This window comes from Chenopodium quinoa, unplaced genomic scaffold, assembly GCF_001683475.1.
Source record: "Chenopodium quinoa cultivar QQ74 unplaced genomic scaffold, ASM168347v1, whole genome shotgun sequence".
NCBI classification, from domain to species: domain Eukaryota; kingdom Viridiplantae; phylum Streptophyta; class Magnoliopsida; order Caryophyllales; family Amaranthaceae; genus Chenopodium; species Chenopodium quinoa.
The window spans coordinates 1,115,389-1,138,575 of record NW_018744240.1 but is presented as its reverse complement, the minus strand read 5'-3'; the positions used below and the strand labels follow the sequence as shown (position 1 = coordinate 1,138,575).

At 35.8% G+C, this 23,187-nt stretch overlaps 4 protein-coding genes and 2 long non-coding RNA genes across 6 annotated transcripts; 3 read left to right on the top strand and 3 right to left on the bottom strand.

Moving 5' to 3' along the window:
• Window positions 1-182: 182 nt before the first annotated feature.
• Window positions 183-4,623, bottom strand: LOC110694723 (protein EARLY-RESPONSIVE TO DEHYDRATION 7, chloroplastic-like). Its single transcript, XM_021871898.1, has 4 exons — window positions 3,365-4,623; window positions 2,266-2,432; window positions 1,507-1,591; window positions 183-719 (listed from the first exon to the last, which is right to left on the bottom strand). Exons 1-4 carry the CDS (start codon window positions 4,327-4,329, stop codon window positions 527-529), a joined length of 1,410 nt encoding a protein of 469 aa, XP_021727590.1. The 5' UTR covers window positions 4,330-4,623; the 3' UTR covers window positions 183-526.
• Window positions 4,624-5,649: 1,026 nt separating this feature from the next.
• Window positions 5,650-9,954, top strand: LOC110694781 (PKS-NRPS hybrid synthetase CHGG_01239-like). The gene is made up of 4 exons (XM_021871952.1): window positions 5,650-6,222; window positions 7,262-8,552; window positions 8,641-9,261; window positions 9,338-9,954. Exons 1-4 carry the CDS (start codon window positions 6,175-6,177, stop codon window positions 9,952-9,954), a joined length of 2,577 nt encoding a protein of 858 aa, XP_021727644.1. The 5' UTR covers window positions 5,650-6,174.
• Window positions 9,955-9,991: 37 nt separating this feature from the next.
• On the bottom strand, window positions 9,992-10,507 carry LOC110694808. The gene is made up of 2 exons (XR_002505942.1): window positions 10,310-10,507; window positions 9,992-10,229 (listed from the first exon to the last, which is right to left on the bottom strand). It is a non-coding gene; the product is annotated as an uncharacterized LOC110694808 (long non-coding RNA).
• A 62-nt stretch (window positions 10,508-10,569) lies between these two features.
• Window positions 10,570-12,732, bottom strand: LOC110694780 (protein MAIN-LIKE 1-like). Its single transcript, XM_021871951.1, has 2 exons — window positions 12,664-12,732; window positions 10,570-11,805 (listed from the first exon to the last, which is right to left on the bottom strand). The coding sequence occupies exons 1-2, from the start codon at window positions 12,730-12,732 to the stop codon at window positions 10,570-10,572; spliced, it is 1,305 nt and encodes a 434-aa protein (XP_021727643.1).
• A 3,090-nt stretch (window positions 12,733-15,822) lies between these two features.
• Window positions 15,823-16,902, top strand: LOC110694779. The gene has a single exon (XM_021871950.1). It carries the CDS (start codon window positions 15,823-15,825, stop codon window positions 16,900-16,902), a length of 1,080 nt encoding a protein of 359 aa, XP_021727642.1.
• Window positions 16,903-20,954: 4,052 nt separating this feature from the next.
• LOC110694722 lies at window positions 20,955-22,460 on the top strand. The gene is made up of 3 exons (XR_002505931.1): window positions 20,955-21,415; window positions 21,528-21,719; window positions 22,224-22,460. It is a non-coding gene; the product is annotated as an uncharacterized LOC110694722 (long non-coding RNA).
• Window positions 22,461-23,187: the final 727 nt, after the last annotated feature.

The window sequence follows — 23,187 nt, the reverse complement described above, 5'->3', positions numbered from 1 at the left end:
CGATCCCAGGCCAAGAATATTACCTCCAAGACATAACCAACTAAGCTAGTTGACATCCACACAAGTACAACCATATATAATCAAACTTTTGATCTCTGATGCATGTAATACCACTGCAAATATGAACCACAGAAAATCTTAGTTACCTCATAATTCAGCAACATAAAACAAAACAAGTGAAATTCCTCAGTGCAGGACCTCATATACAAGAAAAATAATCAGCAAGTAAAATTTTAATTACAGGAATCACTTGCAAGCACCAATTTAATTCCTCAGCGCAGGACCTCGTATACAAGATAGATAATCAGCAAGTAAAATTTTAATTACAGCAATCACTTGCAAGCACCAATTTCAAGATGACGTTCTGTTATACAACAAATGGATCAAGCCATGAATACAAAGCTACAAGAATAAGCTAGTTTATAACAAAAACAGAGCTTCAAAACTCAAGGACTGAATTACAGATACAAGTATACAGCTCAGTTCATACATAAGTGGATAAAGGGTCTCCCAGGCAAAGCAGGAATCATTTCGAGCCCTTTTGAGATTTCATTTCACGAGCAGCTTCTTTAACAGCAGTTTTGGCTAGAGTGGTAGGTTTAAGGACACTCTTAGGATTCAAGGCTTTCCGGATCTTGAACACAGTCCAAGCAGTACCAATGGCATGCCCAGCTGCACCGAGCCCTTCATGTGTAGCATTACCAGCTTCCTCTCCATATCTGCATTGAAACACAAAAGGCATCATTCACAACTGCTTCTTCCCCATATATATTCTAACGGCCAAGAGGTGGATTTTTCTAGCTTATATAATATTCCATTGAAGTCCATAGACCAAGTACAGGTAAAAAGCTAAACCGACATTTGACCTCCCTACCTTCAGTCTTTCCCTTTAATTTTTTTAGTTGGGACCACAAAGGGGTGGGGGGGAGTGGTCTATGTATGAAGTATGATTATTCACCAACAAAAGCCAGATGAGTAAATTAAGTGAGTTCCCTTCTAGTCAGTCTCACACTTTCACTCAACTCAACCAGCTATAGTTTGCTCCTTATCTCCAGGCTCCAGCAACACACAAGAATTAGGCGATTAAGGGAAGCATTTTTAATCAGTAAGGATTGACATGTCTCCATCAGAGATGTCTAATAATATGCTACTAAGTGAATGAAACATACATGTGTTCTTTCCAACAATAAACACTATCAGGATTCAGCAATTAGCCTTCTCTACTTGGTACATGGCCACTCATATTCTCCGGTTAAAGAATGCCTAATTGCCTAGCCCCTAATAGCATGCATATTCACAAGCAAATGAGTTTTCTTGTGCATCACATTATATAGAATATGTGAATCCTCAGAGGCTCAGAAAGTATACCAAGGTCAATTCAAAGTTCAAACTAAGGAGATGAGAACATGAAAAAGGAGTCCCGAGCTAAAGAGGTTTTGAAAAACTAAAAACTGTATGAAAATTTCTCTGATTAGTCGGGGGGGGGGGGGGAAACGAAACACTTACTTGTGTGTCACTAGTCCAGTAGTCACAGTAGATGTTGTTGACATGACGTTTTTTCCAGCTACTTCAACGGCATCACAGATTCTATCTGTTAAGAAAACAAAAATTACGACTTAATAAAATACACACTACTATAAACAACCCCAAATCCATTATATTAAGCCATCCTAACACACAACAAGAATGGTAAGTTCAATGGAGAAATAGTTTGCATTGACAGCTTAAAACTTAAACAGCCCCACCCCTCACATAAACATAAAGTATATCATATGTGCCAGTACAACTGAACAATGACCTATAGGTAAATAATTCTTATACTCCAGAGGAAACAGAGAAGAAAACACACAGCAATGATTATCTCAAATTGGCATAAAACATGATTTCTTCAATTAAAATAAAATGACTACATTGATAAAAAATTATCACAAATTCACAAGAAAAAATTTCCATCAAGCACATAAGAGATGCAATATCAGCTAACAGAATAGAAATTGTGACACTTTTTTGAGCCATTGATGCTACAATGGCTTTAATAATCAATAGAAGAACCTGTACTGAAGCACACAGTGGCACACTATAACTAGGGTTTTATAAACAATTTCAAGAAGCCACTTTCTAGAGAAAAAATTTGCATAAAACACAATCATGATGTTACATTCAGTCAATAAAAAGTCTGGAGAACTATACTAGAAAATTATTGGAAAAACAAAGTAATGTCAAAGAATAAAAACAGGCAAAAACTAGACAGCCAAGGGAACTTACTGAATCCATCCAAAGAGGCCAAGACCATTTCTCCGGGCAATAGGCTGAAGAATTTCTTTCCTACTTTTGAGTTTGCAACTGAACTTGTGAAAAATCCAGATACTTTAACAACCCCAGACAGCACTCCAGTTGCCACCTGCTTGGTCATTTTTGTCATCCTCTTCACCCTATAAAACAAGCAAAGCATATTCATTGATTATGTTAGATACAAATGGTGACCAAAAGTTGAAAAATAGGTATCCGAAGTTTACATTTAATAAAACCAAAACTTAGGCATATTGAACATGAACAATAACAACTAAAGTTTGTAACTTTAGTTCTCAAATCTCAACGAACGCCGGACTTGGGTTGACTATCATAATTGCATAATTTTCTACTCTTAACTTAGGCTTTGGTTGAAAGAAAAATTCCTTTTAACAAAAACATTAGTTTTCCATATAGCCCTGCTAGGTTCATAATGGGTTGCGTATAGTGTATAGTTTTCTTGGGTTGAATATGTTTTTTTCCCAAACTTTTCTCATTTTCGGAACAAATGTCACATTTCAAACCTTATTTCTTACTTTCCTCCTCTACTCCCCTCCATCTCTCTTCTTCCTTTTGTTTTCTAATTTATCTATCAAGGGAACAAAGTAAAGTGAAGCTCGAAAGATATTTTTTTCATGAGAGGTAAAAAAGTTTATATTACTCTGTACTCATTGGTCCATAGTGCATACACAAAACATACAAAACTTCTTCAATAGCAGCATCCTTAATAAAGAGGAAATAGCCCCATCACCCTTCTACATTTTAAGCTACTTTCTTGCAATGACCATCTTATGGTTAAAAGAAATGTCAATATTGATTATTTTTTCAATACCTAATCCTGTAAAAGCACTTAATTCTAACAAAAAAGTTTCAAATGAAGACAAATCAACATGTCATCAACTACACTAAGAATCAAAGACAAAAAGCAAATAACAGCAAACTGAATTTTGATGCCAACCACAACTGTATATAAAAAAATATATAGAACTACTCTTAGAACAGTATAAACAGGTAATAGACAAAAATGTTAGGCATAACAGGTAGAAAAAAATAGCTTAAATTTGAAAGTTCAAACCTTTTGATCCTCTTCAAAGTATTCTTATCAACCTCCTTCTTCTCAGCAGGATCAAGCCTCTTCTTCATCACCTCATGCCCCCATTTCAACCGATCAACAGTGATATCTCCACACCACAAAATCCCCTTGATCACATGCCCTGACCCGGCCGCAATAAACTTAGCAGCAGACCCACTATACTCCTCCACATTGGGCGCCAATGTCGTCCAATACGCCCCACAACTCCGCTCCATTGCCGCTTTCTTACTCTCATCACACTTCATTTCCTGCGGCGAAATCTCACCAGCAACACCCACTCCCGCCAAATCTCCCCTACTCTTCTCCGACACGCTCTGCACCGTAAAATTCCCGAAGCCATCGAAAATAGCATCCAATTCCTTCAGCAAACCCTCTTGCCCCTTTGAAGCAAAACTCAATCCATAATTTAAAACATCATCTGATCTTTCTTTGGAACCCGAATCCGAATCAGAAAGAGAGAAGAAGTAATGCGAATCATCAACTTTGACAATCGCCTCCTCTTTCACTAACGGCCATTGCACCTCCTCCGAAACACAAGCGAAAACAGCAACGGTATTTACCCCTTGTCGAATGCGGCGAACCGTAAAATCGCCGATTCCAAGCTCAACACTGTACTTCTTATCAATTAGATGAACAACAGCACCAGGAACAGTGATTAGGGTTTCTTCAACAGGTTCGGGTTCAAGCTCAGGGGGAGCAGATGGAGTCCCAGGAACAGAATCAGGGTTAGGGTTAGGGTTAGGGTTAGAATTAGGGTTTCGATAATCATCGGGAAATAGATTATCGACAAGATCTGACATATGGAGAGTAGGGTAAAGAGAATTAGAAGATTGAGAATTAGGGTTAGGAGTTTGATTGTACAAAAAAGGGGAAGAAGAATTGGGGTTAGATTGATCAATATCAGGGTACAATGAAGATCGACGATTATGGAGTTCTTGAGACGCCATTGTTGTTATGATGAAGAAGAAAGTGAATGAAAAGCGGAAACGGTGAGGTATATAAAGGAAGAAGAAAGCTTAATGGGGAAGTTGCAGAGGAGAGAGAAAATACAGTTGACGTGGGGAGTCCGCGTAAGGGAGACAGTTTTTTTTTGGTTTGATTTATTGTTGGACTTGTGTAGCTCCCGCGCTCGCACCGTTAAGATTTACCCGTAAATCCATACCGAGTTGTCCGAGTTACCGACTTGTCGAGTAGAGGTGGCAATGGGATTGTTCGACTAGGGTCGGGTCGAGTCGGTAGTTCAGATATTTATTTATTTAGATTGGTTTCATTGACTTTCAGGTTACTGTTAAGTAACTTCTAGTTCGAGTTAGATTAGTTTGAATGACTTTCAGGGTTATTGTAAATTAACTCCGTACAAAGTAGCTTATCTGAATTAATTGATCAACATTATTTATTACTTTTGTAGGTTTATGTAGAATGTGATTGAATAAGTAATTTATCTAAATTGAATAAGAAATTCGGATCAAATTTTTTAAAAGAAAATGTTATACATAATCCTTAGGGCTACACATAAGTATTAAATATATACTAGAAAATTGTATAATTTAGGAAATCATAAGAATATAAATACTAATTACACTGATTTACGCGTGTTTTTGTCATGAATTCCTAATTTTATACAATTTTCAAGAGTGTATTTAATGCTTATATGTAGATCAGTTTGCGAATCATTTGACTCGGATAAAATGACAGTTCAGTTTAATTCAGATTTGGAATTGAATCTAAACTACCGAAATTTAACTTGGATTGGATCGAATAGGATTCTGAAAAAAAAAAAATTAAAAAAATCAAATCTGTTACAAAATATATTTATTGTGGATGTTCATTATGGCTTGTAACCCCTTAATATTATGCCACCCATTGTAACCTCTTTGTAACCCCCATATGTCATTACCTCCATTATAACCTCCCACATAAAAGGAATCTAATTGTCCATGAAGTTTATACTATTCTCACCATGTATATATATATATATGGCATGGTATAAAGAAATAAGAAGACAATAAGAAATTACTATCTACAACCCTCTCTAATATTCTTCCTTTCCTTTATTTTCATAATACGTTATCATCACCATTGCTTTAGTTATCGGAAATCGAAGTAAACATTAATCAAACAATATAACAAGGAGGATCATATTGCTAGCTGACTTGTTGCACCAATCTTAATTAATCGAGTTGACAAAATATACAATTCGTACACAATATATTTTTGTCCGGTTGAGGTAAGTGTAATTACCTCCACTTTGTTTTGATTAAAATCATATAAAAAAAAAAAAAAAAAATTGGTCCTTTTGTTTGTTAGTGTCGAACTGCCGAATTAAAACATCTTTGTTTGTTACTTGTTTGCTAATTGCTATCACGTGATATTGAAATTTACTAGCCATGTATTGATGTTGCAATTCTATTTACTATATTATATTTATGATTTGTTGTTTTATTATCTTAGTCCATATATATGCAGTTGTAATCATGTCGCATATTCGTATGATTCTATAAGCTACCTCTATTATTATCCGTGATGAGTGAACTGCTATTCGTCGTTTGCAAATTACAGGATGACGCTCTCATTTTTATGTGTATTGACTATTTTGCCTTTGATTGTTTTAATTCCATATAAGGCTCCACCATGACTCACTTTAGCTAGTAAAAAGTTTAATATTATTCCCGACCCCCCACTTGTCTTTAAAAAATCCCGACCCACCAAAAAACCCGAGACCACCATTGTACGGTAATTCCGACCAATTTTTAAAAAATCCCGAGTGTGGTAGTTGGGGCCCACTATTCACGATGAGCGACGACAACTTTAATACGCCGGAGCAGTCGTCGGAAGAATCTGTAAGTCGTAGTTTTTAATTTATTTTTTTTTTTTTTGGATTTCCGCCCATTTTTTCCGGATCCCAGGGGGGAGATCCGCCTTAAAAATCCGGAAGATCCTCCAAGGATCCGGAAATTCTAAGCGGATCCCCACATACGCCTGGAATTTCCGGATCCCAGAAAGATCTTCCGGATTTTTTAGGCGGATCTCCCCCTGGGATCCGGAAAAAATGGGCGGAAGTCCAAAATTTCGTTTTTTTTTTTTTTTTTTTTTGTTTTCTTTCTAAATTCATAACATTATTTTTGCTGATTTTTTTTGTGAGTATTATTATATTGTCTTAGTTATTATTATTATTAATTATGTTTATATTTCTAATGTTTTTGTTATTATTATTATTATTGTTATTGTTATTGTTATTGTTATTGTTATTGTTATTGTTATTGTTATTGTTTGTTGTTGTTGTTGTTAGTACGATGATTATTATTATTATTATTATTATTATTATTGTTGTTGTTGTTGTTGTTGTTAGTACGATTATTATTATTATTATTGTTATTGTTATTGTTATTGTTATTGTTATTGTTATTGTTATTGTTATTGTTATTGTTATTGTTATTGTTATTGTTATTGTTATTGTTGTTGTTGTTGTTAGTACGATTATTATTATTATTATTATTGTTATTGTTATTGTTATTGTTATTGTTGTTGTTGTTGTTAGTATGATTATTATCATCATCATTATTATTATTATTATTATTATTATTATTATTATCGAATTTTTTATTTTTATTTTTATTATTATCATTTTTGTTATTATTCTTATTATTGGTATTATTATTATTATTATTAATATTGTTACTGTTGTTGTTAGCATGATTATTGTTATTGTAATTACTATCACTATTGTTGTTACTATTATTTATATTATTATTTTTATTATTATTATTATTAAGGTTGTTATTATTAGTATTATAGTTTTTGTTATTAATAAAAATATTAGTATTATTATTAAATTTATAATACTAATATTTGCCTCATTTGTTTGGTTTATTGTTAAAGGATTCGGAGGATGAAGAAGGCGGTGACGGGGTGGATTATAGTGCAAATTTCGTGACAGACAAGGTTTTTCGAACGTTTGATGAAGCAGTTAGTTGGGCGGATGCTGTTGCAATAAATCTGGGATTTATTTTGGTGAAATCGTCTTTCAACAGACAGAGGGATGGTCGACCATATCGATATTTAAGATGTGATCGGGGACGCAGGAGTAAGCCGAGAGATCTTGAGAACGCAATAAGGAAGGACACGAAAACCAAAGCCAATGGTTGTCCTTTCTACATCAAGATATCTTACAATTTTGTTGACGACTGTTGGTTTATCACGGCGAAAAATGATGTAACTGGGACCCACAACCATCCAATGATTGCGTATCCAGAGGGGCATCGTAAAATAAGCGGGTTAAGCCCGGAAGCGAAGCAGGTTGTGCGTAGCATGACCAAGTCTAAGGTAGCACCGCGTAACATCATGGCGACTATTGCCGAGCAATTTCCTCAGGATCATCCAAACATCAGACACATCTACAACTGCCGAAATGACTTCAGAACCGAGATGTCAGATGGTAGAGGAGTTGTTCAGCAGTTTCTACATTTGGCTAGACAGAGTCGGTATGTGTACTGGGTATTGTCTGATGATAATGGCGTTTTACAGCACGCCTTCATGGCGCATCCAGTCATGATAGACATCCTACGGACGTACCCGTGTGTGATCGGTATGGATTCCACATACAAGACCAACCGATACGGAATGCCGTTCTTTGAGATAGTTGGTGTGACACCGACAAATCAAAATTTCCTCGTCGGTTACGTCTTCATGAGCAACGAGTGCACGACCAACTATCGATGGGTTTTGCAGAGATTGAGAGACTTGATCGGGTTTGATAAGGAACCGTCGGTTTTCTTGACTGATCGTGAGCTGGGGCTAGTTGCGGCAATGAGGGAAGTGTTTCCAGGGACCTCGCACTTACTTTGTCGATGGCACATTAACAAAGATGTTGAGGCTCGTGTCACTGATATGTTCAAAAACAAAAAGGTTGGTAAGACATTTAAAAACGGGAGATGGAAACGTGTAATGGACGCTGCAACCGAGGAGGATTATGAGGCTGCTGTAGAGATGATGAAACTGAAATGGGCAAGTTATCCAAAGGTGATAGAGTATGTTGAGAGGACTTGGCTTTGTCATAAAACGAAGTTTGTGACATTTTGGACTAACCAAGTTCTTCATTTTGGCAACACAAGCACATGTAGAGTTGAGAGCCAGCATTCGGCCGTCAAGATGTGGTTTGATTCTTCGACAGGTTCGTTTTTTGGTTGTTGTATTTGATGTATGTATTTTGTTGTATTTATGTTTGTTGTGAATAATAACGTTTTTTTGGTAATGTGCAGGTTCTTTGGATACCGTATGGGCCCGAGTTCATTGTCACATTGGTAATCAGATCATCGCTATTCGTAATGATTTGGAGGCATCTAGGTCGAAGATTGGTCAGAAGTACCGACAATTGCCATTGTCACGTATTAACGGCAAGGTGTCTCAGCATTGTTTGAAGATTCTCGACAAGGAGACGAAAAGGATGAGGGATCTGAGTTATCAGGTGTATGAGCGTTGCGGATGTGCATTGCGGGTGACCCATGGTTTGCCATGTGCTTGTCAGATACATGAGTCTTTAGCTCGAGAGACGGACTTGTATAGTAGGCAAATTCACCAGTTCTGGAAGACTTTGGTTATCGGCAATGGTAATGACGGAACAGCGTTCGGTAATGACGCGACCGAGGACGCCACACATTTTCGAAATCTGATGGACGAGGTACTTGGCAGTGACAATGCTGTTCTACGAAATGTGACACGCATCATTGAGGAAGAGCTACATCCGGATCATGATAACCTCCAAGAACCTCATATCAACCATAGGGTGCGTGGTCGACAGAGGAACAACGATACAAGACGTGATCGGTCTTATTTCGAACATGTGAATCGCCGAAACAGTCACTCTGGTCAACGACAAGGAGGTATGATTTTGGTATTGTGGGTTTAATCGTTTTTCATGAGTTCTTGTACTAATAACTGAACCCTACATATTTGCAGAAGATGAATCAGACATCACCCAAAGCCGGTATCGACACTTGATTCCCGGACCGATGTTGCCTTTCATCACAGGGTGGAAAGATGTCATTGGCGATGGTAACTACGACTTTCATTGTGTCGCCGAGTTCTTCTTTGGTGATCAAGGCCGATGGTATGACGCTCGAGAAACAATCGCTAACGAGGTCCTTGGTTATCCATCCCTGTACGAGAGGATTTACGGGCTTGGAAGGCTTCAGATAAATGTGGAGCGTATTCGATGGGACGGTGGGGCGGTTGATGCTCGCCATTGGATGGTTGCAATTCAAGATTTATTTCTCATTGCTACTTGGTTCAACGCAATGGTTATTATTCTCGGTGTAGGCACCGTACCAACGTGCTTGTACCCATGTCTCACTATCTTGCCGTTGCGGGCTCGAAGAGGAGTCACGACACCACAACGGGAGTTTGTCATCGCTACAGTTTCTGCGTCACATTTTATATTGCTTGAACTTGCACCAGATTCCCCACTTCCCCCTATTGCAGGTTGGTGGACCGAGAACCACGAACCAAGTGTTGAAGGTTGGGATCACCGTTATGTAGCTAGAAGGAACATGTGGGATGCGTTAACTAGACAATAAACTTATTGATGTAACACGCATGTATGATGATTAGTTGTAGAAATGTAATTCGTAAAGAAATTAACTTAACAAAACAAAGTTTCAACAACAAAACAAAAACAGTTGTTCAGTCCTTAAAGTACATGACGAATAAATACAAAAAAACATCAAGTTTACAACCCCATCATCGCCCTCCAGTGAGCTCATAGCGCCTCAGCCATTACTCTTGTATCCTGCGACAAGCTCGGTTACTCCTCCAGTGTCCTGTTGATGACCTCCATGGACCGACCCATCCACTGCAATTAAAAAACAACATATTAAATAAATCACACGTTTTCTAATCATAATTACACATCATAAAAACACAAGTTCTTACGTAATCCGTGTTAGTTCTCTCTGGCAGTGTGCGACTCTCATGCGATGACACAACTGGAGAACACACGAGGATGAGAAAATCGGTATAGCCACTGCATGTACCCAGGACCGACCGTAGGACCACCACCACCAAGTCTGCTCAGGGCACCTAACACCACACTGAAAGACATACCGGGAACAAACCGAGTCCACATCATAGATGTCATCTCTAACGGAAATTCAACTCGATACATCTTCAAGTTCGTCGGCCTCCTTGCCTTCTCAGGCCTGATGATGGCACCCCGATCCGACATCCCAGGCGGACGCACGCTGAACAGTAAGCTCTCTGGTCAAGGTCCCCTGCTGAGGCCTAAAACACGGGAAGTACTCGTAGATCCATGCCTGCAGAAGCGTAAGACAGTCGGCGATAGAATCAGCATCTTTTCGTGACGCTGTACCCAACTGCCGGTGCATGTATGCTAGCACAGCGGAACCCCAGGAGTAGTCACTAATCTGACCGTCCTCAACAAACAGCTCGTTGAGGAAGGAAGGATGAGTACGGTTTCCACTCTTGTCCAGAAACAAACATCCGCCAAGAACTAACCACAGGTACGCCCTGTAATGGAAACTGAAGGGCCTTTGCGCCTCCAAGGTCGACTCCACGATCCTATCAGTAAGCACCCCACTTCCCTGCCACACGGTTTTAGTACCGCACTTCTCATTCAGCTCTTCCGCAGTCATATCCAAGGTAATCGAGCACGCGTCACGTAAAACGTCCGTGCTAGGAGTAGTGGAAACCATGGAACCGTCGACACGGAGCCCTAGAATATGATACACGTCATGCAGCATGATCGTGATCTGCCCAAATGGCATGTGAAACGAGTTCGTGTCTGGCTGCCATCTCTCAACAAAAGCAGAAATCAGGGGCCAGTCAAATCGCCGGAACATGATCCCGGGTAAGTGAGATAGACCACTGCCATCAATCAGTTCCAGGTGCTCCTGCGGAAGACGAGCGCGCCAGTTACCCAAATCAGTACACAACTGTGTCCTGCTCAAACATCGCAGAACATTTCTCTCCTGCCCACCCCATAGATATGCAGCCACGTGACCCCCAACACTAGGAATGACAGTACCATCCTCAGGCCCACCTGGCATCAGCCCCCGAACCACCCACGACTCAGACGAGCTGGTGGAACCTTCACCTGGTTCACTACTACTACCATATCTCCCATGGTCACCCCTATACACAGCACAGTAATCCTGAGGGTCGTACTCTGAATCTCGACTAGCATGACTAGCTCGCTCATCGTCGTCCTCTTCGTCAGATACAGGAACTCTACCCGACGAGTACATGGGGGCGCTCATGTCTGACTGATGCTCCCCCGACCAAGTACGAGCAGACCCGTACTGCTGCTCACGGTGAAACGGTGCCTCCGAAGGTCCTGCACCACCTAACTCCCTCCTCACTGATACATTCAAACGTCTCGATCTTTCATGTCGAGCGCCCGAACCCTCAATCTGCATTAAATAAGTAGAAAATATAATTTCATTAATACTTACACACACAACTATGATATCAACCTTGAATCGTTATTATTCCAATTCCAAAATAATAGCAACAATACATAACAATTACAATAAATGAAAAAACAAATTACATAAACATAACAACATTACATAACAATAACAATAAATGAAAACAAAAAATATATAAACATAGCAACAAATAAAAAAATAAACATCACAACAATGCATAACAATAACAATAAATGAAAAATAAAGTAAATAAACATAATAATAACAACAATACATAAAACAAAATAAAAAAAATAAAAAAAAACAAAACTAAATATAAATAGCTTCATCAAACAAAAGAAAAAAAAAAGAATAAACAAACACAAACAAATTAAAAAAAAAATAACCATCACCAAACAAAAGGAAAAAAAAAAAAACAAAATATAAATAGCTTCATCAAACAAAAGAAAAAAAAAGAATAAACAAACACAAACAAATTACAAAAAAAAAAAAAAACCATCACCAAACAAAAGAAAAAAAAAATAAAAAAAAAAACAAAAAACAATCAAAGACAAAATACAAAAAAAAACAGAAAAAAAAACAGCTTCACCCAAAAAAAGAAAAAAAAAATTCAACAAAAAAAACATAAAAAAAAAAACAAAAAAAGAAAACACCTTCAGCAAACAAAAGAAAAGGAAAAAAAAGAAAAAATAAAAACAAAAAAAAAAATGGAAAACCCAGAACTTCCGCCTGAAATTTCCGGAAGTCTGGGGAACTTCTGGAAATTTCAGGCGGAAGTCTGGGTTTTTCAGAATTTTTTTTTTCCTTTTACATTACAGCAGCAAAGAACGTAATACCAACCTGTTCGCCGCCGGAAATGCCGCCCCCACGACCACCGTACGTAAGCCTAATGCCTCTCCCGTCCGCCATACCTGGATTCTTGCTTTGATTGGTTTTCGTACGTTCTTCGTTTGATTTTCAAATTTTTGGTTTTTTTTGAAAATAAATTTCTGATTTTTTTTTCCTCTGAATTTTTTTTTTTCTGAATTTTTTTTTTTTAAATTCTTGCCTTTTTTTTAGAGAGAGAAAGTTTGAGAGAGAGAGTGTCGGGGTTGAGAAATGACTTGTGAGTTTCGTAACTCGGTTTTCCAAGTATTTATATATGAGGGGCAAATTAGGAAATTCAATAAAAAAATGCGAGCGTCACCTTGTAATTTGTGAACGACGTTTAACAACACCCCATGATAATCATTAAGAAATTTGTTGATTATCCATGTTTTGTTTTCCTTTATATATATTTATGATTTCTTGTTTTGTATACGGTATAGTTTTTGTTTTGTTAATTTAATTAGTGGAGTATGTAACGATAGACCATCATTATCATAGATATATAATATACTAGGAGAATGTTAAGACTTTATAATACAATGACCGTCAGGGGCGGACCCACCTTTAGTCATAGTGGGTCAGGTGACACAGTATTTTTTTTAAAAAATAAAATATCAAAGAGACCCCTTATTATAGATAGGGGGTCTCTTTGATGCTGCTAGTGGTAACAACAAACAATATCAAAGAGACCGCTTATTAAGATAGGAGATCTCTTTGATGCTGCTATTGCTACAAAAGACTTGGTGTGTTTTTTTTTATATATTAAAGAGACCTGTTATTTATATAAGAGGTCTCTTTGATGCTGCTATTGCATTTCACAATTTTTTTGCGTTACTTTCTTTTTCATTAAAGAGACCAGTTATATTTAATAACTGGTCTTTTAAGTTATCTCACTTTTTTTTGTATAATTTTTTAATAATTTTTTTTCCCTTTTTATATCTTATATTTTTACAACCAATTTTAATATTTCCCCATAAAGCTTATCAATTAACTAAAAAATCATAAAGTTAATTCAATATAATAATTTTATTGTACCATTGGTTTATAACATGTTATTTGTAGTATTTTCGACTTGTAAAATTGAATTCTTAAGTACTGTATTTGGTTGTGATATGAATTTTTGTGTCCTATTTTTGGATTGAAATCAATTTGGTATATGTATATATACATATATATATATTTTATATATATAAGTTTTGGATTGAAATTAATTATGAACAAGACATGGAAAAAAAATTGTACTTTCACAAATGATCAATAATTGATGGTGACACACTATCTCGGAAATCTTGGATCCGCCACTGATGACCGTATTGTTATTCATAATTTGATTACCAACTGTGAGTACACTAGCATTTTCTACTATATATTATCATGATTGCTATTGATTTAATTTATTATCATGGCTTATTTTTAATGCTGCAACATTTTTCTTTTGAATCGTGCATTACTCTTGATAAGTGTTTCGTTCTCTAATTATAATTTGCTTGCTTGATTAAGTATATACAAATTATTGGGTCAGTCCAGCCTGACCAAACATTTCGTCAGTCCAGCTATTATTTGTACGGCAATACAAACTTCTCACACCCTCATTTCCACTCACAATCCAACTTCACTTTCTCTCTCCTCCCTCACCTTTAACCCACCCCTATTTTCTCTCTCCTCAACTTTCTGCTAAATTTCTCCATTTTATTTGTCCATGATTTATGCTTGAATTGAAGAGGATGGAGAGGAGAGAGAAAATAAAGATTGTTGATTATATTTGTCCATGATTTATGCTTGAATTGGCTTGATAATTGCTTGAGATTCTCGGTTTTTTCGAAAAATGCCCAAAACAATCGATTTGGGACTTTCTTGTGTGATGTATAATTGTTGAAATTGATTGTCCTATGTGATTGTATGTTGAATTGTGAGCGTTTTGATAACAAATGCATGTATTTTGGATGAGAAATGAGCATGTTATGTTATACCCATGAGCTTAGTACAGGACATTCAATGGTGGTTCCGCCATTGTTGACCTTTTAATTATTTTTATAAAATAAATTCTATTGTGTAGATTATATCATTTATAATAAGTTGGATGGTATCATCTATAAGTTGGATGATATCATGTATTGTGTCTATAATATTATCTATACGATGGATGAAATCTCCTCTATTGTTTTTTTTATATCCTCTGTTGTTTGTATGATACGAGTATCTTCTATGAGTTGGATGATATCCTCTATTATTTTGATAATATCCTTTATTGTTTTTATGATATCTTGTATAAGTTGGATGATATCCTACATTGGTTCTATGATATAGGCTAGATGATATCATCAATTGTGTATATGATATCATCAATAAACTGGATGATATCCTCTATTGGCTACATGATATCATTTATAATTGTGTTTATGATATCCTCTATTGGGTGGATGATATCCTCTATTGGCTATATGATATCATTTATAATTGTGTCTATGATATCCTTTATTGGCTAGATGATATCCTCTATTGGCTATATGATATCATTTGTAATTGTGTCTATAATATCATCTATAGGTTGGATGATATCCTCTATTGGCTATATGATATCATTTATAATTGTGTCTATGATATTATCTATAGGCTGGACGATGTCCTCTATTGGCTATATAATGATATCCTTTAACAAACTGTGGTATCCTCTACCAAAGATAAATTGTACATATCCTCTATCAAATACTACATATCCTATAACAAACAATAAATATCCTACAATAAAATTGTACGTATCCTCTATTAAATAACACATATCCTCCAACAAGTTGTACATATCCTCTATCCAATAATACATATCCTGATCAAATATTGCATATCATATATACTTAACGCACGAATTGTTTGGTACGGCTTGCCGCACCCAATACCTTCTCTTAAGTATATATGTTTATCATGGAGTTAAATTAACAGTACAATAGTATGTGATCTAAATATTATTAAAGCCTTTATATTATGCATCATTCGATTATAATAGTAATGCTTAATTTTATTTATTTATTTTTGCCATTACATATTAACACTTATATTATCAACCATTATGTTTTGATATGTATATGTTTGATATTTTATGAGATCTAATTTTAAATATTATTTTATATAGTGAAAATGTTGAACCTTGCCAAACTTGAATTCGTGTCCCTTGATATTAGTGGAAAGAATTATTTATCATGGATGTTAGATGCTGAAATACACCTAGATGCTAAAGGGCTTGGTGAAACAATCAAAGAGGCTAATGAGGCAACACCTCAAGATAAGGCTAAAACCATGATTTTCCTTCGCCATCACCTCCATGAAGGGCTCAAAAATGAATATTTAACTGTGAAAGACCCACAAATCCTTTGGAGTAATCTAAAGGAAAGGTATGACCACCAAAAAATAGTGATACTCTCTAGAGCTCGTTATGATTGGTTGAATTTGAGATTGCAAGATTTTAAATCTGTTAGTGAATATAAATTAGCTATGTTCAAAATAACTTCTCAATTGAAATTATGTGGAGAAAATATTACTGATGCAGAAATGCTTGAAAAGACATACTCCACTTTTCATGCAAATAATATTGTCTTGCAGACACAATATAGAAAAAAAGGATTTCAAAAATATTCTGAATTGATATCTTGTCTTCTTGTGGCTGAGCAAAATAACGAGCTGTTAATGAAAAATCATGAATCACGTCCTACTGGCTCTACTCCATTCCCTGAAGCGAATGTGACAACCCATAACGGGAAAGAAACTAAAAATAGAGACCATTCTAGCAGAGTAGCAGTAGTGGTCGAGGTAGAGGTCGCGGTCGCGGGCATGGATTTAGTGGATATGGTAGAGGTCGTAGAGGTCATTTCACAAACTCACATTCCCACCAGAAGTGAGAACGTAGGGATGATAAAGTTGAGAAAGAGAAAAAGTGAGACCAATATATGCTACCGTTGTGGAGTAAAAGGCCATTGGTCTCGGGGTTGTAGAACTCCAAAGCATGTGGTTGAACTTTACCAAAAATCATTGAAGAAAGGAAAGAAAGTTGAGGCAAACCTTGTTCTTGAAGATGGTGACGACGATTTTGATTTTGGCAATGCAAATCATGTAGAAGTTGCTGATTTCTTCATTTCCCCGGAAGGGAATAATTTTGATTTTGGCAATGCAACTCATTTAGAAGTTGCTGATTTCTTCACTTTCCCGGAAGGGAATAATTAAATTTATATTAATATGTTTTATCTGTATTAGACTTAATTTAGTGATTTACTTATGTTAATTATAATGGTTGTAATAAAGACTTTATATGCTTTATGAAATTATGAACTATTTAGGTATTTTTATTGATTTATTTATTTTATTATCATTAATTTTTTGCTTAATATTTTGACATGTATTTTATTTCATGAAGAATATGGATATTACTCAAGTTCAGTTTGCTATGAATGGTGAAGAATTGTGTTTGGCTTACAGTGCAACTACTCATACTATACTTAAAAATAAAAAATATTTTTCTCATTTGATGATGAAAAGGATTAATGTGAGTACCATATCGGGTAGTACAAATATCATTGAAGGCTCCGGAAGAGCCAACATACAATTGCTATGGGGACTCGATCTGAAATTAAAATTATTGATGCATTATACTCCCCATTGTCTCAAAGAAATTTATTAAGGTTTAAGGATATTCGCAACAATGGTTATCATATTGAGACCAATCAATGAAGAAAATAATGAATTCCTTCAATGCACGAATATAACTCAAGGCACAAAACATGTTTTGGAGAAACCCCCTACGTTCTCCACTGGTTTGTACTACACCAAAATCAATGCTAGTGAAACTCATGCTATAGTAAACCAGAAATTTACTGATAACTTTGTTGTTTGGCATGACCGCTTAGGTCATCCCGGTTCAATAATGATGTGAAAAATAATTAAGAATTCATGTGGACATTCTTTGAAGAGCCAGCAGATTCTTCATAATAATTTTCATGTGCTGCTTGCTCAGAAGGCAAGTTAATAATTCGTCCATCACCAGCTAAAATTAATTTTAAATCAATCAGTTTTCTGGAACGTATACAAGGAGATATTTGTGGGCCCATACATCCCCCATGTGGACCATTTAGATCTTTTATGGTTTTAATCGATGCGTCCTTGTTATCAACTCGTAACATGGCGTTTGCGAGATTATGCCTAATTGATAAAATTACGGGCACATTTTCCAAATACTCCTATTAAGACTATTCGTCTTGATAATGCTGGTGAATTTACTTCTCAAGCTTTCAATGATTATTGGATGTCCATTGGGATAAATGTTAAACATCCTGTAGCACATGTTCATACACAGAACGGTTTGGCAGAGTCATTAATTAAACGTATTCAGTTAATTGTTAGACCATTGCTTGTGAAATCCAATTTTCCAATTTCTGTATGGGGACATGCTATATTACATGCAACAACACTAATTCGCATCAGGCCAAGAAGTTATCACAAGTTCTCCCCTTTACAATTGGTTTATGGCCAGGAACCGGATATTTTCCATCTAAGAATTTTTTGGATGTGTGGTCTATGTTCCAATTGCTCCACCACAACGCTCTAAGATGGGTCCTCAAAGGAGGTTGGGAATATATGTCGGATTTGAATCCCCGTCAATAATTAAATATCTTGAGCCTACAACAAGGGATTTATTTACGGCTCATTTTGCAGATTGTTATTTTATCGAGTCACTTTTCCCAACATTAGGGGTAAAAAAGAGAGAGCTAAAAAAGGAAATCAAATGGAATGAATTATCATTATCCTATCTTGATCCTCGAACTAAACAATGTGAACTGCAAGTTCAAAAGATAATTCATATACAAAGTTTAGCAAATCAATTGCCATACTCGTTTTCTAACCCCAAAAGAGTGACTAAGTCACATATTCCAGCTGTAAATGCTCTATTTAAAATAGATGTCCCAAAAGGAAAAAATAAATTTGCTAAGGAGTCTAAATCACGTCAAAAACGTGGAAGACCAATAGGTTCCAAAGATAAGAATCCTCGGAAAAGAAAAAGGAGCAATGATTGATGATGGTCAAATCGAGGAAACAATTTCCGATGGAACTCCAGAAGAGACTTTAAACATGATACAAGAAATTCAGGTACATGATAATGAAGAAATTTCAACAAATTATATCATGGCTGGAATTACATGAAACCGAAATCAAATCGACGTCGATGATGTTTTTGCATGCAATGTAGCTTTAGATGTTATGGATAATAATGAGGATCATGAACCAAAATCCATTGAAGAATGTAGACAAAGAAATGATTGGCCAAAATGGAAAGAAGCAATTGAAGCAGAATTAAAATCTCTTGGAAAAAGAGAAGTATTCAGACCTGTAGTCCGTACACCTGAAGGTGTAAAACCAGTGGGATATAAATGGGTCTTTGTGTGAAAGAGAAATGAAAAGGGTGAAGTTGTAAGATATAAGACACGATTAGTTGCACAAGGATTCTCACAAAGACCAGGTATTGATTATGAGGAGACATACTCTCCTATGGTGGATGCAACTACTTTTAGATTTTGATTAGTCTGGCAATCAGAGAAGGACTTGACTTACGTTTGATGGATGTAGTCACAACTTACTTATATGGCCCACTGGATAATGACATTTACATTAAGCTCCTAGAAGGATTCAAGCTACCAGAAGCAGCAAAATCTAGTTCTCGAGAGCATTTCTGTATTAAATTGAACAAATCTATTTATGGATTGAAACAGTCTGGGCGTATGTAGTATAACCGTCTAAGTGAGTATTTGTTAAAAGAAGGTTATAAGAATGATCCTTTCGGCCAATGTATTTTTATAAGGAAATTTAGACCAGGATTTGTTATAATTGATGTTGATGATTTGAATATCATTGGAACTCCTGAAGAGATTTCGGTGACTGTCAATTGTTTAAAGAAAGAGTTTGAAAAGAAAGATCTTGGAAATACAAAATTTTGCTTAGGGTTACAAATAGAGCACCTAGAGAATGGAATCCTTGTGCATCAATCAACATACATAGAAAAAGTTCTTAAAAGATTTTCTATGGATACAGCACATCCATTGAGCAGCCCTATGGTTGTAAGATCACTTGATGTAGAGAAGGATCATTTCCGACCTCGGGAAAATGATGAAGAAATTCTTGGTTCTGAAGTGCCATACCTAAGTGCAATTGGAGCACTAATGTACCTTGCAAGTCATACACGACCCGACATATCATTTTCAGTTAATTTATTAGCAAGGTTTAGTTCATGTCCAACCCGAAGGCATTGGAATGGGATTAAACATATACTTCGTTACCTTCAAGGTACGAAGGATATGGGTTTATTTTTTCCTAAGTTGTCAAAAGAAAATTTGATTGGTTTTGCAGATGCAGGTTATTTATCTGATCCACATAATGCTCGATCACAAACTGGATATGTGTTCACATATGGTGGTACTGCCAATTCTTGGCGTTCCATGAAACAAACCATTGCAGCTACTTCTTCCAATTATTCTGAGATTTTTGCAATTCACAAGGCTATTCGTGAATGTGTATGGTTAAGGTCGGTAATTCAACATATAAAAGAAGTTTGTGGTTGATCATCCGGGAAAGAGGCACCAACAACTCTATATTATAAGGATAATGCAGCTTGTATTGCTCAACTTAAGTAAGGATACATCAAAGGTGATAGAACAAAGCACATCTCACCCAAATTTTTCTTTACTCATGATCTTCAGAATAATGGAGATATAAATGTTATGCAGATTCGTTCATGTGAGAACTTAACAGACTTATTTACTAAGGCTCTTCCAACTGCAACATTCTCAAAGATCTCCAATGATATAATAATGAGGGGGAGTAACTGCGCGCTGCACTCTTTTTCCTTATCCATGGTTTTTCCCCACAGGGTTTTTTCTGGAAAGGTTTTAAAGAGGCAGCATATATGCGCATTAAATCTATTTTAGATAATGCCCATCCAAGGGGGAGTGTTACAATATATATTTATATTGGATGTCCATTATGGCTTGTAACCCCCTAATATTATGCCACCCATTGTAACCTCCTTGTAACCCCCATATGCCATTACCTCCATTGTAACTCCCACATAAATGGAATCTAATTGTCCATGAAGGTTACACTATTCTCACCATGTATATATATGCACTACTACAAAAAAGGCCAAAGAAACCTATAATAAGACACCTGTTGGTAAATGCAGCAGGTCTCTTTGACATAAGAGACCTAATATTAGTAACAACAGGTCTCTAAAATGTCAAAGGGCCCACCACTTTTGTTGCGGGATATAGAGGGAGGGAATTAAGAGACCTATTGTTAAACTCAACAGGTCTCTTATGTGTGTAAGGGCCCACCATGACCCTCACCTTCAGTGGCGTCCCCCTATTTTCAAAAAAAAAAATTAAAAAAAAACAAAAGAAAAAAAACAAGAGCCTAAGACATAAAGAAGAAAACAAAAACTAAACCCTAACTTTTCAATTTTCAGTTTCTCTCTCTTCGAAGGCGGAAGGTCTCCAGGTCGCCATTGATTCGTCGTCACTGTTCGCCGTGCGTGGGGTTTCAGGCGAAAGCTCGGCCAGACGCTGCTTCCACTGGCTGCTTCGCAAATCTCAAATCTCAAGTTAACAAGTTCGCATTTCGCAAATCTCCAGTTCGTTGTTCGCACTTCGCAAATTCAATTAGCCAATTCACCCAAATCAATTAATCAATGGAGGTATGTATTATGTAAATCTGAATTTCATTACTTGTTTAATTGTTTTATAGTTTATACTTTTATTGTGAATTTGTCATTTGTGGGTATTGAATTGATTAATGATTATATAAAGTTTTGAATTTTGAACTGAGTCCGCCGCTCTCGCTCGTCGGCTCCACTCCCAGCACTCCGTCCCTCCGTCCTTCGAGTCGCCGTCGTCGCTGCTTCGTGATTCACTGCTTCGTCCGTTCGTCTGCTCGTCGCTGGACTCGCTGATCTCCATTCAACTTTGCTCACTTCGCTAAATCGCTAGACCCAATTCACAGTATGTAAATTTGAATTTAATCTCTGAATTATTAGTTTATTACTTGTTTAATTGTTTTACAGTTATACTTTTATTCAATTATTCTGGGTATTGAAGATTTGAAGTATTGAAGTATTGAAATTTTGAAATGTGTTGGTTCATTGTCTTATTGAAATCTCTGAATATTGAAATTTGTTGGTTAATTGGTTTATTACTTGTTTTTTCTTCTGTTTTTGTGAATTTATTGAAATAATGAAATGTATAGTTAATTTTGTGAACTTTTGATTGCATTTTTTTCTCCCGTTTTTGTGAATTTTTTGAAATGTATAGTTGAACTAGAAATGTAATGTGGTATTGTTCATTTTGAAATTTGTGTATCGAAATGCTTTTATGCAGGAATAGGAAGAGATGATTTGTTCCTAAATCAGTTGTTAAGGTTGTGTTTATGTTGTTGCTATCTAGTTTTTGACCTGAATTAAAGCCTTGTAGTTTTTTTTTTTCATTGATCCTCTTAATGGTGTACAGGAGGATGAGCAATTCAAGAAACTCGCTAAGCTGATAAATGGAGGGCTAAAGAATTACCCATGATGTGTTGTATTCACTTGCCGCATAAAATGATAGGACTGTTGTTGGTTTTGGTAACTTGTAAATTATTTCCAAAAGTTCTTATATACTTGTAAATTATTTCTATAAGTTCTTGTATACTTGTAAACTATTTCTATAAGTTCTTATATACTTGTAAATTATTATTCTTCTTATTTACTTGTAAATGTTACTCACTACTGTAGTAAGTTACTACTAGTGATTCAATAATAATATAAGTTTATGTAAATTTATTTAATTGTTTGATTTTGTGATTTTACAATTTCTTTCCATTTTTAGTAGAATAATTACAAAATAATAAATATATATCATTGAATTTTTATTTTAAAAAAAATAGAATAAAGAGACCTGTTATCTAATGTAATAGGTCTCTTAATGGATATCAAAGAGACCTGTTGCGTTAAATAACAGGTCTCTTCCCCTTCTTAAATATGTGATGTAATTACATGCAAAGAGACCTGTTAACTTCTTAAACAGGTCTCTTATTTATTACAAAGAGACATGTTCCATTGAACAGGTCTCTTTATCAAAGAGACCTGTGAGCTAGAGACCTCCTCTAAACAGGTCTCTTATGTCATTTACAACGGGTCTCTTTGGCCTTTTTTGTAGTAGTGATGGCATGGTGAAATGAGAAGACAATAAGAGATTACTATCTACATCTCTCTCTCTCTCTAATATTCTTCCTTTCCTTTATTTTCATAATAAAATCATATAGGACTCAATTTTTCAAAACCGAATTTAAATTTGGATTGGATTGAATGTGACCCTATATTCAAACTAAACACTAAATTGACACCCCTATTAAAAACTTAGTCAATAACATTAACTTAATAATTAATTATCAAACTTGTATGTATAAAGTACAAACTTTTTCTATACCAAAACA